The sequence below is a fragment of the Cucurbita moschata genome, unplaced genomic scaffold (assembly GCF_002738365.1).
Source record: "Cucurbita moschata cultivar Rifu unplaced genomic scaffold, Cmos_1.0 Cmo_Scf00011, whole genome shotgun sequence".
NCBI lineage: Eukaryota > Viridiplantae > Streptophyta > Magnoliopsida > Cucurbitales > Cucurbitaceae > Cucurbita > Cucurbita moschata.
Window position 1 is genome coordinate 4,901,344 of NW_019268527.1, and position 16,274 is coordinate 4,917,617.

The window sequence follows — 16,274 nt, forward strand, 5'->3', positions numbered from 1 at the left end:
TTTTTTTTTTTTTTTTTTTTTTTTTTGTTGTTGTTGTGTTTTGATGTGTTGTTGAGAGAATAAAAAATTTACCTTAAAATTAAAGAAAAAAAAGAAAAAAAGTGACTGAAACAGGAAGTGGGTTTCTGGTAATTCTGGTCTGGCAAGCTCTAGCTTCGAAAAATGGCGGCTGTTTCTGATTGAAAAAGTGGTTGCCGTCGTGTTTAATCAGATCAGAGCAGCCAATTTTCAGGACTGATGTGTAAGTTCAACAGTGTTTTTTATTAAAATTTTCCCTTTTTTCACGGGTTTGTTTTTTCTTTTCATCGGAATAATCTTCAATCATTTTCATTGTTGTCATTTCTTGAATCTTTGCCTTTTGATTTGAACTATGGAGGGTTTAGATAATGAACATGATTAGTTTAGGTTTAAATTCCTTTGCTTTTCTATTTCTTAGGATTAATCTTCGAAACTTTATATGATACGACTTCTGCACTGATATGATATTATCTATTTGACGTATTGAAAATGGAACGATAAATCCAAACTAGCTTGAAAGTGCATACATTGGCGGACATAGATTGTTGTAAATTGTTTTTTAAGAATCAAGAGCTGTATATACCCGATAGATGAACCAAAAGAAAATATATTCACCCTCGATCGCCTAGAAACATGGTAGCCTGACCAAATATTTTAGCCATTTTTCATTTAGAGGCCACTAAATATGGGTCCATGATAAAGTTGGGTTGAGTATATCCAATTTTATTGTAAGCCCACAGTCATTCAAAGTTCGACCTTGATCATAACTCATGTCCATTTTACTTCGTGAGCAAATTCTCATTTGATATGCACGTGGTAAGCACGCGTAAGGAACTCTTCCCGCGCGTATAGGGCGTGTGAGTCATATTTCCCTTGTCATTTGACCCATATTTGCCAGTTTTCCATCTCGATTTTGATATTAATTTTATTTTTACGTGAGTTAGGTTCCTCTAGGAGATTTCTAGAATTTTTAGACTCCTCTTCCTCTTGCCGGTAATCACTCAAAAAAGCACGTGACAAACCTATAAGTTGCCACAAGGACTTTAAACAAGTAATACTTATTGTGATTGCTAGGACGTACTAGAGTATGCATATTTAGGACTTATATTGGCAAATCTAGATAGGTGTACATATATGGTAAATTATGAAAATTCCTCTGTCTATTAAATGCTTTCCGATTTACAAAATGGAGAATCGAAAACTTGTGATCTATGCTCCAAGTGTTAGATGGATGTTATCTCTCTATTGAGCATGTTTGAATTGTATGTTAAATTGTGTGCTAGATTCAGGTGGATATTTGTATGGATTATCTATGCTTAGTTGACCGATAAGAATATCTCTATAGTAAGCTTACATGAATGTTTAGATCTTAATTTCAGTACTCTAAGTGATTGATACAATATCTTCCTAGTAAAGAATGCATTTATTAAGATAAGATTAGGGTGGTAGAGCTAGAACAGTTTATATATTGACTATGGTCAGTATGTTTTTTTAGTAGACCAAATACCCTAGGATCGTGAGCGACAATTAGAGACTTAGATGCACCCAGAGATTTGGTTTAACCACATGGAGTTAACCCCAAGCAACCTGGAAACTAGTTGAGATTTAAACCGCTTGAACGCTCTAGAACGTAGTAAATCTCCACGGCATCCAAGAAAAACTAGGAGAACTGATAAGACTGATGGTAACGTGAATGGAACAACTTGAGAAGTCGCTGTTGTGTGTAGTATATAACCTACCTTAATAGGGGGCGAGAGACTACATAAATAGTTTACCCGAAGACTCGTTATTGCATGTAGGACATATCCTGCCTTGAGAGGGGATGAGGGACTACATGAATAGAAGACATAAGGAACTGTTACTATATATACTATAACCCACATTGAGAGGGGACGAGGACTACATAAGTAGATAATGTGGGGAACTACTACCATAGGTATGATAAATTGCCTTGAGAGGGGATGAGGGATTGCGTAAGTAGATAACATGATGAACCGCTACGATGTGTATAATAATCCAACTTGATAGGAGACGAGGGACTACACAAGTAGCTAGTTGAGGATATACTATTGTGTATGGGACAAACCCACCCTAAGAGGGATCGAGGGACTACATAAGTAGTATATAGAAGAGCTATTATTGTGTGTGAAAGAAACCCACTCTAATAGGAGATGAGAGACTACATAAATAGTATAGCTCATGATAGGCACCACTATGGTGTATGGTAATAGTTAAGAGATTCTTGAACTAGGCTCAAACTTCTTTGTTAGATCTCACATCAATTAGAAGGGAGAATGAAACATTACTATAAGGGTGTGAAAACCTCTCCCTAATAGACGTGTTTTAAAACCATGAGGCCGACGACGATACGTAACGGGCCAAAGCGAACGATATCTGTTAACGTTGGGCATGAATTGCTACAAATGGTATCAGAGCCCGCCAATGGTCTAAGTAGGGCTACATTCTCTCCATAATATATGCGTTTTATTTTTTAGGTACCGGTTGAAGTGGGGAAGCACTTGAGAGTTGTACCGTCACAGAGAGGTATCGACCCGGGCGTCAATGTTTATGTGTATTCTTTTTTGGGTTGTCATTGCATTCGTTTTGTATCCCGTGTTTAGTAATTTTTTTAATTGTTTACTTTATTTTACTTTTATTTTATTTTATTTCTTTATATGTTCCATCTTTTGGTGGCAATCCGATCGTAACATTCGGGATAATCCAAAACAGCTGTTCTTTTTTGTAATTTTTCCCAACCAGTAAATTATTTTTTGTTCTTGTTTGGCCCTTTTTTGTTTATGGCAAAGGAACAACATGCATTGGTACTCACTTCATCGAATTCAACATATTTTATTATTTTTTCTTTTTTGGCCTTCTTTGTTTCAAATAAAGGAACCAACACCGTTTCAACTCCATTTTCAATTCCAATTCAATGTATATTTCAATGTATTTGAATTGAGAGACCATCACAATATGGTTATCTCTTAATAACTATTGAATAAAATATGGAAAGAAACATAAAATAGTTATTAGACCGAGTTTTCAAATTTAAAAATATCATACGACAGTCCAAATTCATACTGTCTTCGTTGAATTTTTCCTTTCAAATTTCCTCTTAAGCTTTTTAAAACGCGTATGCTACAGAGAAGTTTCTACACCCTTACAAAGAATGTTTCGTTCCCCTCTCCAACCAATGTGAGATCTTACAATTCACCCTCCTTCGAGACCTAGTGTTCTCGTTGACACTTGTTCCTCTCTCCAATCGATGTGGGATCTCACAATCTACTCCCCTTCGGAGCCAAACATCCTCATTGGACACTGCCTGGTATCGACCCCCATTCAGGGCTCAACATCCTCGTTGGCACACCGCCCGGTGTCTACTCTGATACCATTTGTAATAACTCAAGCCCACCGCCAGCAGATATTATCTTTTTTGAACTTTTCCAACCTATCTCTAATAGACTTGTTTTAAAAACATTGAGAAAAAGTCCTGAAAGGAAAAATTCAAAAGAGACAACCTAGTAATGAATGTGAGCCGTTACATACGGATAAGTAACGGTAATGTAACGTAAGATAAAAGGAGTTATAATAGGCAACTAAGTAACAAAAATCCAATCGTACATAAAACTTTTTGCAATTTGACATTAGGCATAATTACATCAAACCATTATCATTGTGTGTGGTTGCATGAACTCGAGATAAGTTCTAATTTGATAAATCTCTATAAACAAATCTTTATAATTGGAATATTATAGGCGTATCTTATTTCAAATATTCAAAATAAAATTCACACCTTACATAATCATAGAAGTCGAATTTAACGATCATTAACGTAACTGTATGTTAAATGGCTTTTAACACTTTGCTAAATAAGTATAAAAAACCATATATATATATATACATATATATATAGACACACACATATGTAACATAAATTCCTCAAATGGGAAATTGTTGGAAATCATTAATGTCGGAGAATATTCCATTTTGTTATAAATTTTACACCAAATTGTGGAAATGAGAAATAATTTCAATGTGATTATCATGTTTTAAATTATTAAGTATTCATATTAGCGATAAAATATAACATTATTACCATGCAAACCTATTTGGAAAAGAGGATAATACATAGTTTTGAATAAGTATTTTTATATTTCCAAATTTACCCTTCTTGCCACCTTATAAATCTCCGGAATTCCCACCTCTCAAATCCACTCAATTTCTTAGTGTTATTACCTTCTCAAATCTCTCTCCAAGGCAACCAATGGCGCTGAATTGCATGAACGCAACGGAATCCTCACCGGCGTTGAACCAAGTGAGGAATAGGGAGTACCGACCGGCATTTTGTGGCTCCGACGAGTCAAAGATACCGGAGGATTTCATTTGGCCAGAAGAGTTTAAGGCGGCGGAGGTGGTGCCGGAGCTGCATGTTCCACATATTGACTTGAAGAAGTTTTTTAGTGGCAATGAAAGTGACGTTGAAGAGGCGACGAGGCTGGTGGATGAGGCTTGTAGAAAACATGGATTCTTTGTGGTGGTGAACCATGGAGTTGATATGGAATTGATGAAAGGTGTTCATGAGTGTATCGATGAGTTCTTTACAATGCCTTTGGATGTGAAGCAGAGGGCTCAAAGGAAGGTAGGTGAGAATTATGGATATACTAATAGTTTCATTGGGAGATTCGCGTCCAAGCTTCCTTGGAAGGAAACCTTTTCCCTTCGCTGTGTGGCTGCTCAAAACTCCTCCGCTGCTCATGACTATGTTCTTGACACTTTAGGCTCGTCATTCTCCCATCATGGGTATCTAAATTCCACTATCTCTACCTATGCCTATTTAATCCTTACACTTTTTTTAATTGTTTGATGGTGTTTTAGGAAGTTGTATCAAGAGTGTGGGATAGCATTGAACGAGCTTGGTATGAAGATTGTGGAGCTTTTGGGGCTGAGCCTTGGCATTTCAAGAGAATGCTTCAAGAATTTCTATGAGGACAATGATTCAATATTGAGGCTTAATTATTACCCGATATGCGAGAAGCCAGAATTGGTGTTGGGAACTGGCCCTCATAGTGATCCTACCTCCATCACAATCCTTCACCAAGACCATGTTAGTGGCCTTCAAGTGTTCGTAGATGATCAATGGTATTCAATTCCTCCAACTCCGGATTCCTTTGTCATCAACATTGGTGACACTTTCATGGTATGTATATGCAACACAAAATTAGAATTAGGGTTTCTTCAAGATCTCTTGCGATATTGTCCACTTAGAATATAAGCTCTCATGACTTTGCTTTAAGCTTCCCAAAAAGACCTTACGTCAATTGAGATATATTCCAATTTCTTATTCATAGACCCATGATCTTTTTCTAGATCTTTCTCTAAATTAGCTAACTAGCTAACGTGGGACTTCCTGCCAATAATTCTCGGCATTAACATTAGGGTTTTCATTTTTCATATGAACTTGACTAGTTTTGAAATGGGTTGTTTTATTTTTTGTGTTTGAAGTCTCTGACAAATGGGATTTACAAGAGCTGCTTGCACCGAGCAGTAGTGAACTGCAAGGAATCAAGAAAATCATTGGCGTTCTTTCTATGTCCAGCGCATGACAAAGTGGTGAGAGCACCGGAGGAGTTGGTTGAGAAGAATCCACCAAGGAATTATTCAGATTACACATGGGAGATGTTGCTTAAAATGACCCAAAAGGATTACAGGGCTGATTTCAAGACTTTGGAAGCCTTCATGGCTCGTGTTCAAAAGGAAAAGTCGTTGGAGGACACTACCTCCCCAGCTGCGACGTCTGCTTAAACCAATCTTAACTATCTCTCTATCTATGCCAACAAAGTGTTCATTCATGAGCTTTGTTGGGATTGAATGAACTTTGTTGGGAAAAAGAAGATCACTTCATGTTCGTTTTGTGTTTAGTTAATGTACACAATGCACATGTTTACGCTTTGCTCATCTTTTGTTCTGTTGGTAGATATAAATGTTTAAAAGCTTTCAATTTCTAAATCATTATCGATCTCTTTAAATTTATATGTTCTTCAAATATCTAATATTTTTGATCAACCATCATATCTAAAATGAATGGTAAAGATGAATAGAGTTCGTATCTAATAAACTCAACTTAAACCTAGGCATACCTTTGAATATTTTTTAATTGTCAAGCTATTTTTGTATCTTTTGAAGTAAACAAAAGCCCATACTTAGTGTGTTCATGAAATTTTCAATTTGGTATTTAAATAGATTCTTAATATATTTGATATTTTTTTAATTTATAAACTTATTTGTGAAAAAATTATGGATATATAAATGAAGGATAAGATATTTATTTGGTACGAGACATTTTTAGAAAATAAAAAACAAAATTCATTGTTCCATTGTTATTAAATACAAAAAGACAACCATATCTAAATATCCCATTACATAATAAAGCTAAAAATAAACTACATAAATTAAATAAAATGACCCTCAACCCATGGGGGTGTTCTTTTTTTTTTTTGGATGTGGTTCTAGTTAAGTCTATATACAAGATCATTAGAGATTGGAGGTTAGTTGAAGATAAATCTCACCTAGTTGGCGAACTCTACTCACAGCATCATTTAGTCACCCAAGTTGGGGGAGTGACTCTTCTATGCTTGTCAGTTACTACGACTACCAACATAATCCTATGTCTCCTCTTTGGGGGCACATTTGTGGTTTGGGGCACATTTGTTGTGTAGGTAATCCAACTTAAATGTTGGTCACACAACCCTAACTCGCCTTGGCTTGACAGCAATGGTATCGAGTGAAAAAGAAAATGGGAGCTCTGTTGACATCGTACCAATATGGCTTGGAGGTTACCTTTGTCGGCTTACTTTGCTTATGCATTGAATGAACGGTGAATTGGGTTGAGGCGCGACCTTGTACACTATAGAAATAGTATGGTGTCTGCTAGTTTGAATATCATTCATGGAAGGTTAGTTGGTAGAGGCCTTGCTCAGGAGACCGCTGGCCATTTCCACATGGTTGGGCACCTAGTCATCTCGATGCACCTCCCCTATCTGGCTATGCCTACCTCAATGGTATAGGAATAAGAGTAGAATCTTGACGAAATGTGTACCGGAGTGGATAGGTAGCGAAGACCTTGATACCCTCACACTGCTAACAACCTGAAGAACTTTCGTGGTCATGCTTGGATGCCATGGAGGATTACTAAGTTTTTAGGAGTCTAGGTAGTTTAAATCTCATCTCTCGTTTCTAGGACACTCAGAGTTAGCTCCTCAAGCCTAATCCAAATATGTAGGTGTACTCAGGTTTACTGGAAATATTTTGACCTAGGTCAACGTGTAAACCGCACTAATTGTAGCGCCTCAATCTTATCTGAGTTTTCTCATGCATGCTTTGCTAGGGAGATATACCTATCAATCACTTAAGCGCGTAATCCATAATTTAAACTTCACCTTGGTCATATTTGGGAGCTTAGAAGATCTATTGGATTCCTAGGGTGACTAGGTGGTTTTATATGGACTTCTGGCTCTAGGTTGTTCTGCTTTGACTTCTCGAGACTTTTTTAGTCTGAGAGCACTAGGGTCTAGACCTTTTGACAGTTGCTCACGATCTTACGATGCTTAGTCTATTGAAAGCATCATGACCAAGATCATTGTCTAGCCAACCTAACTCTAACCTTATCTTTTGAAAATGGTCCACAATATATATATATTTCACTTCATTGTCTGCTTCTTTATTCTACAACACCATTTCTAAAATTCATTTTAAACAACACTTCAGCTAAAAGATAATAGCTAGACACATGAAGGCACTCGTGGACGATGATGGAGAACTTAGCTGAAAGAAGGGAAAAGAACATTAAAAAAAAAAAATCATCTAAAAGTAAAACAAAAAACTTGAAGAACAAAACGACAAAGGACTAAAGAATGTCCAAACTAAACAAGTGAGAGCATTCAAGAATATGGAGACACATTGAAAAATGTTAAAGCATGCAGATATGAAGAAGGACATCGGGAGAGATGAAAATTAAATGTTTTCTTAAGATACATGTCCGAGTGACAAAACTCTTGGACATAACTTGTAGTTACATCAAACGAATCTCGAATTTTTATGGATTTATAAATAAGAAATATATTTTCATTGGTACGAGACCTTTTGGAGAAGCTCAAAGTCACGAGAGCTTATTAGAGTCATTATTCCTAACAAATTTTATCACTCTATAAATGTCCCGAAATCCCACCGATCAATTCCATTCAGTTTGTTAGCTATCATCCTCTCTTACTTATTCTCCCTTCTCAAATCTCTCTAAGAAAGGAAAAAAAAACTATTTTTTTCTTTGCATACAATGGCTTTCAATTGCAAGATGGCAACCAAATCCTCATTATCCGCTCACTTAAACTTGAACCAGGAGATGAAAAGGGAACGCCGTGAGACATTTGGGGGCTCCGACGGGTCAATGGTGCCGGAATATTTCATTTGGCCGGACGAGTTTAAGGGATCGCAGTTGCTACCGGAGCTACATGTTCCACATATTGACTTGAATAAGTTTTTGAGTGGCGATGAAAGTGATGTCGAAGAGGCAACGAGGCTGGTGGATGAGGCTTGTAGAGAACATGGGTTCTTTGTAGTGGTGAACCATGGAGTTGATATGGAATTGATGAAAGGTGTTCATGAGTGTATCGATGAGTTCTTTACAATGCCTTTGGATGTGAAGCAGAGGGCTCAAAGGAAGGTAGGTGAGAATTATGGATATACTAATAGCTTCTTTGGGAGATTCGCATCCAAGCTTCCATGGAAGGAAACCTTTTCTCTTCGCTGTGTTGCTGCTCAAAACTCCTCCACTGCTCGTGACTATGTTATTGACACTTTAGGGTCAACATTCTCCCATCATGGGTATCTAAATTCCACTATCTAGTTTGATAAAATTACTAGCTATGTCTATTTAATTCATATCTTTTGAAGTTTCTAAATTTTTCATTTTTTCTAATCCATATTTACTAATAATTGGTTTTGACCTATTTTTTTAAGAAGGGTGAGGTGGGTTGATTTTTTAATATAATTTTTAAAAACTTAAGATGTCACGATAATATGATATTGTCCACTTATATTGAATATAAGTGGACAAGACTTCCTCCCAACAATCCTTCCCTTAGGCCTAATGGGGCCCTTGAACAACCTCTTATTAATCGAGGCTCGAACCGCCCTTTAATAACTTTTGACTATACTTTTGAGGCTCACAACTTCTTTGTTCGACATTTGAAGATTCTATTGACATGACTAAGTTAAGGGCATCATGTTAGGAACTACGAATCTCCACAATGGTATGTTATGAATCACGTCATGACTTTGCTTTGGGTTTTCCCAAAAGACCTCATACCAATAGAGATAGTATTACTCACTTATAAATCCATGATCTTCCACTAAATTAACCAATGCAGGACTCAATCCCAATAATCCTCAACAATCCAATTCTCCTCTTAATCGAGGCTCGACTCCTTTCTTTGGAGCCCTCGAACAAAGTACCCTATTTGTTCGACACTTTAGTCACTTTTGGCTGCACATTCGAGGCTCACAATTCTTTATTTGATATTTGAGAATTCTATTGACATGACTAAGTTTAGAGCATGGCTCTGATACCATATTATGAATCATGACTCTCTACAATGGTATGATATTGTGCACTTTGAGCATAAGCTCTCATGGGTTTGCATTGGGCTTCCCCAAAACGCCTCGAGATAGTATTCCTCCCTTATAAACCCATGATCTTCCACTAAATTAACCAATGTGGGACTCACTCCCAATAATTCTCGAACAATTCTCAACAGAAAAGATACTAGTTGAACTTAAAATTTAATTCAATTAAAGGTGGGAAGTGAGGTTTGAATAGGTTTGATGGTGTTATAGGAAGGTATATCAGGAGTGTGGGAAAGCATTGAACGATCTGGGCATGAAGATATTGTTAGGAATCACGACTCTCCACAATGGTATGATATTGTCCACTTTGAGCATAAGCTCTCATGGCTTTGCTTTGGGCTTCCCCAAAAGGCCTCATACCAATGAAGATAGTATTCCTCACTTATAAACCCATGATCTTCCACTAAATTAACCAATGTGGGACACTCCCAATCCCAATAATCCTCAACAATCCTCCCCTCGAACAAAGCACACTATAAGCCTCCCCTGAGGCTTATGGAGCCTCGAATAGCCTCCCCTTAATTGAGGCTCGACTCCTTCTCTGGAGCCCTCGAACAAAGTACACCATTTGTTCGACACTTTAGTCACTTTTGACTACACCTTCGAGGCTCGCCATTCTTTGTTCGATATTTGAGGATTCTATTGGCATGGTTAGGTTTAGGGCATGGCTCTGATACCATGTTAGGAATCACGACTCTCCACAATGGTATGATATTGTCCACTTTGAGCATAAGCTCTCATGGCTTTGCTTTGGGCTTCCCCAAAAGGCCTCATACCAATGAAGATAGTATTCCTCACTTATAAACCCATGATCTTCCACTAAATTAACCAATGTGGGACACTCCCAATCCCAATAATCCTCAACAATCCTCCCCTCGAACAAAGCACACTATAAGCCTCCCCTGAGGCTTATGGAGCCTCGAATAGCCTCCCCTTAATTGAGGCTCGACTCCTTCTCTGGAGCCCTCGAACAAAGTACACCATTTGTTCGACACTTTAGTCACTTTTGACTACACCTTCGAGGCTCGCCATTCTTTGTTCGATATTTGAGGATTCTATTGGCATGGTTAGGTTTAGGGCATGGCTCTGATACCATGTTAGGAATCACGACTCTCCACAATGGTATGATATTGTCCACTTTGAGCATAAGCTCTCATGGCTTTGCTTTGGGCTTCCCCAAAAGGCCTCATACCAATGAAGATAGTATTCCTCACTTATAAACCCATGATCTTCCACTAAATTAACCAATGTGGGACACTCCCAATCCCAATAATCCTCAACAGATATTGGAGATTTTGGGGCTGAGCCTTGGCGTTTCAAGAGAATACTTCAAGAATTTCTATGAGGACAACGATTCAATATTGAGGCTTAATTATTACCCACCATGCGAGAAGCCAGAGGTTGTGTTGGGAACTGGCCCTCACACTGATCCCACCTCCGTCACAATCCTTCACCAAGACCATGTTAGTGGCCTTCAAGTGTGCGTTAATGATCAATGGTATTCAATTCCTCCGACCCCAGATTCCTTTGTCGTCAACATCGGTGACACTTTCACGGTACGTCACACAAAATTACAATTAGGGTTCTTTATTTTTCATCTTCCTTCTTCTAAACTCAACTAATTTTGAAATGGGTTGTTTGTTTTTTGTGTTTTGAAGTCTCTCACAAATGGGATTTACAAGAGCTGCGTACACCGAGCTGTAGTGAATTGCAAGGAAGCAAGAAAATCAATGGCCTTCTTTATATGTCCAGCGCATGACAAAGTGGTGAGAGCACCGGAGGAATTGGTGGAGAAGAACCCACCACGAAAGTATCCAGATTACACATGGCCAATGTTGCTTGAAATGACCCAAAAACATTACAGAGCTGATTGCAACACTTTGGAAGCCTTCACAACTTGGATTCAAAAGGAAAAGTTGTTGGACACTGGCTGCACTATTACCCCGTCTGCTTAAACCAACCGTAACTATGTCTCTCTATGTATGCCAATAAGTTGTTTGTTTATGAGCTTTCTAGGGAAGAGGAACATCGTGTAGCGTACGGTCTCTGTCTGTCTTCTGTGTTGCTGGACGTTGCAGAAAAAAATCCCCTTAGTATACACATATTTCACTTTTCTTATCTTTTATTCTGTTCTATGCTAGTGATGTGCATGTTTGACACTTTACATTTAAACCAAAATCAAACCCTAAACAACCTCCACCATTTTTGTGACATGATTAAAACATCTTATTTGGTATCAATTTCTTACTTTACATTTGAATGAATGTTATGGTAAAATTACTATTCTACCCCTAGGTTGAGATTTCCATGAAACATGATGTGTTGTATATTATGCTATGTTAGAAAGAGAGTATGGATGATTATATGGATGAATGCATTATGTATGAGGTAGGAAATAATATGGATGAGTGCATTATGTATGAGGTAGGAAATAATATGGATGAGTGCATTATGTATGAGGTAGGAAATTACCAAAATGTCCTCTATGATGAGATTTATGATGAATGTGGTTTTATATGCTTTCCTTTTAGTTAGAAAAGAGGATGGGCTCTATGATTTTGCTTTCGGTGATTGATGGGTGCTATCTCCCTATTGAGCTTGCTTGCTTGTATGTGTGCATAATATAGTATTTGTTAGCTCCAAGTGTGTACTCTCTGTAGAGCGCGTTTATTTGCACAAAACTAGGGTGTTACAGTTAGGTTGGCTAGACTATGACCTAGGTCAGGATGCCTCCAATAGACTAAGCACCTCAGGATCGTGAGTGATAGTTAGGAGGTCTAGACCCTAATCTCCCATATTAAGAAAGACTTGAGAAGTTGGAGCAGAAAAACTTGGAGCCATAAGTTCGCATCACTATCAAGATGAGCCCAAAGAACAGGAGAGAGAAAATTCAAGGAAGAATATTTGCTAAATGTTGTATGGATGACTTTGTGTGTACAAGAATAGAGAATACAAAGAATGAAGAACTATTTCAATTTACTAAATATAGCTTTTAAAGATTTAACCAATCTAATCTACCAAATATATCTCAATCTTTACCAAATATCTACAGTATATATCTCTACTAGATCTTTACAAAATATCTATGTTATATTTCTACTTGATCTTTTACTGTATATAGGCATTAGGCTCCATATCTCAACAAGAATTAAGCCACCCAGCTCTAGGAATCCAATAGACCTCCTCAACTCCTAGATGCGACCAAGGTGACGTTTAAATTATGGATTATGCGCTTAGGTGTTCGATAGGTATATCTCCCTAGCAAAGCATGCATTAAAAATCTCAGTTAAGATTAGGGTGCTATAGCTAGTGCGGCTTACACATTAACCTTGATAGGTATATCTCCCTAGCAAAGCATGCATTAGAAATCTCAGTTATGATTAGGGTGCTTTAGCTAGTGCGGTTTACACATTAACCTAGATCAAAACATTTTCAGTATACTTTACACCCTATCGTGAGTGACAATTAGAGGTCTAGATCTGAGTGCACCTAGAGATTTGGATTAACCTTGAGGAGATAACCCCAAGCGTCCTAAAAACTAGCGATGAGATTTAATCTGCCTAGGAATCCATAAGAAGCTAGTAGTCCTCCACGGCAACCTACGTAGTTCTTCAAGCTAATAGAAGTGTGATGGTGTCATCAGAATCTCCGCTACCTATCCACTCGAATATCCATTCTTGGGGGACGGGGGGACGTGGGACCACATAGGTTGACCGAGTAGTTTTCGACACATAGGGATCGCTCCACCCAAGCTTCAGTGACTTAATGGTCTCAGGAAAGGGTCCGCCAACTAACCTTCCATGGATGATGTTCAGATTAGCTGACACCATTTTGTCCCCACAAAGTATACTAGGTCATGCCTCAATTCAAGTCACCGGTCATTCACTACATTATCAAAGAGAAGAAAGATTGTAGCAACTCAGAAAGACAAAGGTAACCACATACCATTAATAATTGGTATAGCGTCGACATAGCTTCCACTTCCTTTTCCCCTCCCGCATTAGTGTTGTCGAGCTAGGCCAAGATCGGTTAGGGTTGTGTTACCGACAGCTCAATTGGATTGTTTTGCACACAATATCCATTCTCCATTCTGACAAGAAATGTAAAATTATGCATGTAGCCTTATTAGTTGACCAGTATTGTAATCATTTACTTAAAGATAATAGCTTTCCATTTGTGTCAAGAAGGCAATTGGAGAACTTAGATGGAAGGTAAAAAAAAAAAAAAAAAACATAGAAAAGCATGTAAAATGATCAAGAAAAGGACGAAAATTAGAGAAGATCCGAAGAGAGCATGCAAGAATATGGTGATACATTGAAAAATGTTAAGCATGCAGATAGGAAAAAGAACAACTCAGAGAGAGAGATGAAAATTAAATGACTTAAAGAAACAAAACAAAGGAAGAGACAAAATCAGAAAATAAAGACACTTTTAAGGTCAGATTTAAAAGGGATTTGTTAATTTGATTCTCATCCCCTTTCAGAAAATCATAAGAGTTTTAGATTATGAGTACTTTGGAAGAAGTGACAAGTATGTGTTGTAAGATGCATGTGAGGAGGAGAGATAAAGACAATCCCAAATTCCCAATTTACCCTTCTTGTCACCCTATAAATCTCCTCAAATCCCACCCATCAAATCCATTCAGTTTCTTCCCCATCATACTCCCTTCTCAAATCTCTCTCAAGAGGGAATTTCTTTGAATTGCAAGATGGCAACCGAAACCTTATTATCCGCCAACTCAGACGTGAACCAGGAGACGAAAGGGGAGTACCGTGGGACATTTGCGGGCCCCGACGAGTCAAAGGTGCCGGAGAGTTTCGTTTGGCCAGATGATCTTAAGGGATCGCAGGAGGTGCCGGTGCTGCATGTGCCACATATTGACATAAATAAGTTTATGAGTGGCAAGGAAAGTGATGTTGAAGAGGTGACGAGGCTGGTGGATGAGGCTTGTAGAAAACATGGATTCTTTGTGGTGGTGAACCATGGAGTTGATATGAAATTAATGGATAGTCTTCATGAGTGTATGAATGAGTTTTTTTCAATGCCTATGGATGTGAAGCAAAGGGCTCATAGGAAGTTCGGTGAGAATTTTGGATATGCTTATAGCTTCTTTGTGAGATTCTCCTCCAATCTTCCATGGAAGGAAACTCTTTCCCTTCCCTGTGTTGCTGCTGGTGAAAACTCCTCCTCTGCTTATGACTATCTTATTGAAAAATTAGGCTCATCATTCTCCCATCATGGGTAAGTAAATATCTACTAATAATTGGTTTTGATCTTTTTTTTAAGAAGTGTGAGGTGGGTTGATTGTTAATGTAATTTTTATATACTTAATTGAATTAAAGGTGGGAAATGAGATTTGAATAGGTTTGATGGTGTTTTAGGAAGGTGTATCAAGATTGTGCGAAAGCAGTGAACGATCTGGGCATGAAGATATTGGAGGTTTTGGGGTTGAGCCTTGGCGTTTCAAGAGAATACTTCAGGAATTTCTATGAGGACAATGATTCCATAATGAGGCTTAATTATTACCCACCATGCGCGAAGCCAGAACTTGTGTTGGGAACTGGCCCTCATTGTGATCCCACCTCCATAACAATCCTTCACCAAGACAAGGTAAGTGGCTTTCAAGTGAGCGTCGATGATCAATGGTATTCAATTCCTCCAACCCCAGATTCCTTTGTCATCAATATCGGTGACACTTTCAAGGTATGTGTGACACAAAATTACAATTAGAGTTCTTCATTTTTTTCATCTTCCTTGTTCTAAACACAGCTCTTTTGAAATGGGTTGTTTTATTTTTTGTGTTTTGAAGTCTCTCACAAATGGGATTTACAAGAGCTGCGTACACAGAGCTGTAGTGAATAGCGAGAGTGTAAGAAAAACAATGGCTTTCTTTATATGTCCAAATCATGACAAAGTGGTGAGAGCACCGGAGGAATTGGTGGAGAAGAATCCACCACGAAAGTATCCAGATTACACATGGGGAACGTTGCTTGAAATTACTCAAAAGCATTACCGACCTGATTGCAACACTTTGGAAGCCTTAACAGATTGGATTCAAAAGGGAAAACCGTTGGACAATGGCTCCACTATTTCTGCCCCGTCTGCTTAAACCTACCTTAATTATGTGTCTTTGTAGCTCTACTTCTCTATGTATGTCAATAAGTGGTTCTATGTTTATGAGCTTTCTAGGGAAGAAGACCATCGTGTAGCGTTCTGTCTAATGTCTTTCTTCTGTGTTGCTGGAAGTTGCAGGAAAAAAAAACCCTTTAATATACACATGTTTCCTTTCGCTTATTTTTTGTTCTGTTCTATGATAGTGATGTGCATGTTTGACACTTTCCATTTAAACCAAAATCAAACCTTTATACATTTAAATGAATTAAATACTTGTTGAATGATTAAAAAAGTTAATGGCATACATAAATGAAGTTTGTGAGTTAGAAAAAAAAAAAATTGTTAATTCTTTTCGGGAGAATTAACAGTTGCTAATTTGGGGAGAAAGTTTGAAAAATTTTCCACCCTAAATACTAATCACATGTATCTTCTATTCACAACCAAAAAAAAAAAAAAAAAAAAAA

The 16,274-nt window shown here is 37.8% G+C and overlaps 3 protein-coding genes across 3 annotated transcripts; all 3 read left to right on the forward strand.

The window, feature by feature from the left end:
- The first annotated feature begins 4,260 nt into the window (after positions 1 to 4,260).
- On the forward strand, positions 4,261 to 5,880 carry LOC111449754 (gibberellin 20 oxidase 1-like). The gene is made up of 3 exons (XM_023089789.1): positions 4,261 to 4,818; positions 4,894 to 5,215; positions 5,521 to 5,880. The coding sequence occupies exons 1-3, from the start codon at positions 4,283 to 4,285 to the stop codon at positions 5,818 to 5,820; spliced, it is 1,158 nt and encodes a 385-aa protein (XP_022945557.1). The 5' UTR covers positions 4,261 to 4,282; the 3' UTR covers positions 5,821 to 5,880.
- Positions 5,881 to 8,347: 2,467 nt separating this feature from the next.
- On the forward strand, positions 8,348 to 11,651 carry LOC111449755 (gibberellin 20 oxidase 1-like). The gene is made up of 4 exons (XM_023089790.1): positions 8,348 to 8,895; positions 9,907 to 9,953; positions 10,978 to 11,252; positions 11,355 to 11,651. Exons 1-4 carry the CDS (start codon positions 8,348 to 8,350, stop codon positions 11,649 to 11,651), a joined length of 1,167 nt encoding a protein of 388 aa, XP_022945558.1.
- Positions 11,652 to 13,552: 1,901 nt separating this feature from the next.
- LOC111449915 (gibberellin 20 oxidase 1-like) lies at positions 13,553 to 15,968 on the forward strand. Its single transcript, XM_023090002.1, has 4 exons — positions 13,553 to 13,629; positions 14,266 to 14,937; positions 15,078 to 15,399; positions 15,506 to 15,968. Exons 1-4 carry the CDS (start codon positions 13,553 to 13,555, stop codon positions 15,803 to 15,805), a joined length of 1,371 nt encoding a protein of 456 aa, XP_022945770.1. The 3' UTR covers positions 15,806 to 15,968.
- Positions 15,969 to 16,274: the final 306 nt, after the last annotated feature.

Bases quoted from the DNA above. Each gene is read 5' to 3' on its own strand.
- LOC111449754 (XM_023089789.1), top strand. From the start codon at position 4,283: ATGGCGCTGAATTGCATGAACGCAACGGAATCCTCACCGGCGTTGAAC. The intron at 4,819-4,893 runs GTATCTAAATTC...ATGGTGTTTTAG, and splicing joins TCGTCATTCTCCCATCATGG to GAAGTTGTATCAAGAGTGTG. The intron at 5,216-5,520 runs GTATGTATATGC...TTGTGTTTGAAG, and splicing joins ACATTGGTGACACTTTCATG to TCTCTGACAAATGGGATTTA.
- LOC111449755 (XM_023089790.1), top strand. From the start codon at position 8,348: ATGGCTTTCAATTGCAAGATGGCAACCAAATCCTCATTATCCGCTCAC. The intron at 9,954-10,977 runs AGATATTGTTAG...ATAATCCTCAAC, and splicing joins ATTGAACGATCTGGGCATGA to AGATATTGGAGATTTTGGGG. The intron at 11,253-11,354 runs GTACGTCACACA...TGTGTTTTGAAG, and splicing joins ACATCGGTGACACTTTCACG to TCTCTCACAAATGGGATTTA.
- LOC111449915 (XM_023090002.1), top strand. From the start codon at position 13,553: ATGCCTCAATTCAAGTCACCGGTCATTCACTACATTATCAAAGAGAAG. The intron at 14,938-15,077 runs GTAAGTAAATAT...ATGGTGTTTTAG, and splicing joins TCATCATTCTCCCATCATGG to GAAGGTGTATCAAGATTGTG. The intron at 15,400-15,505 runs GTATGTGTGACA...TGTGTTTTGAAG, and splicing joins ATATCGGTGACACTTTCAAG to TCTCTCACAAATGGGATTTA.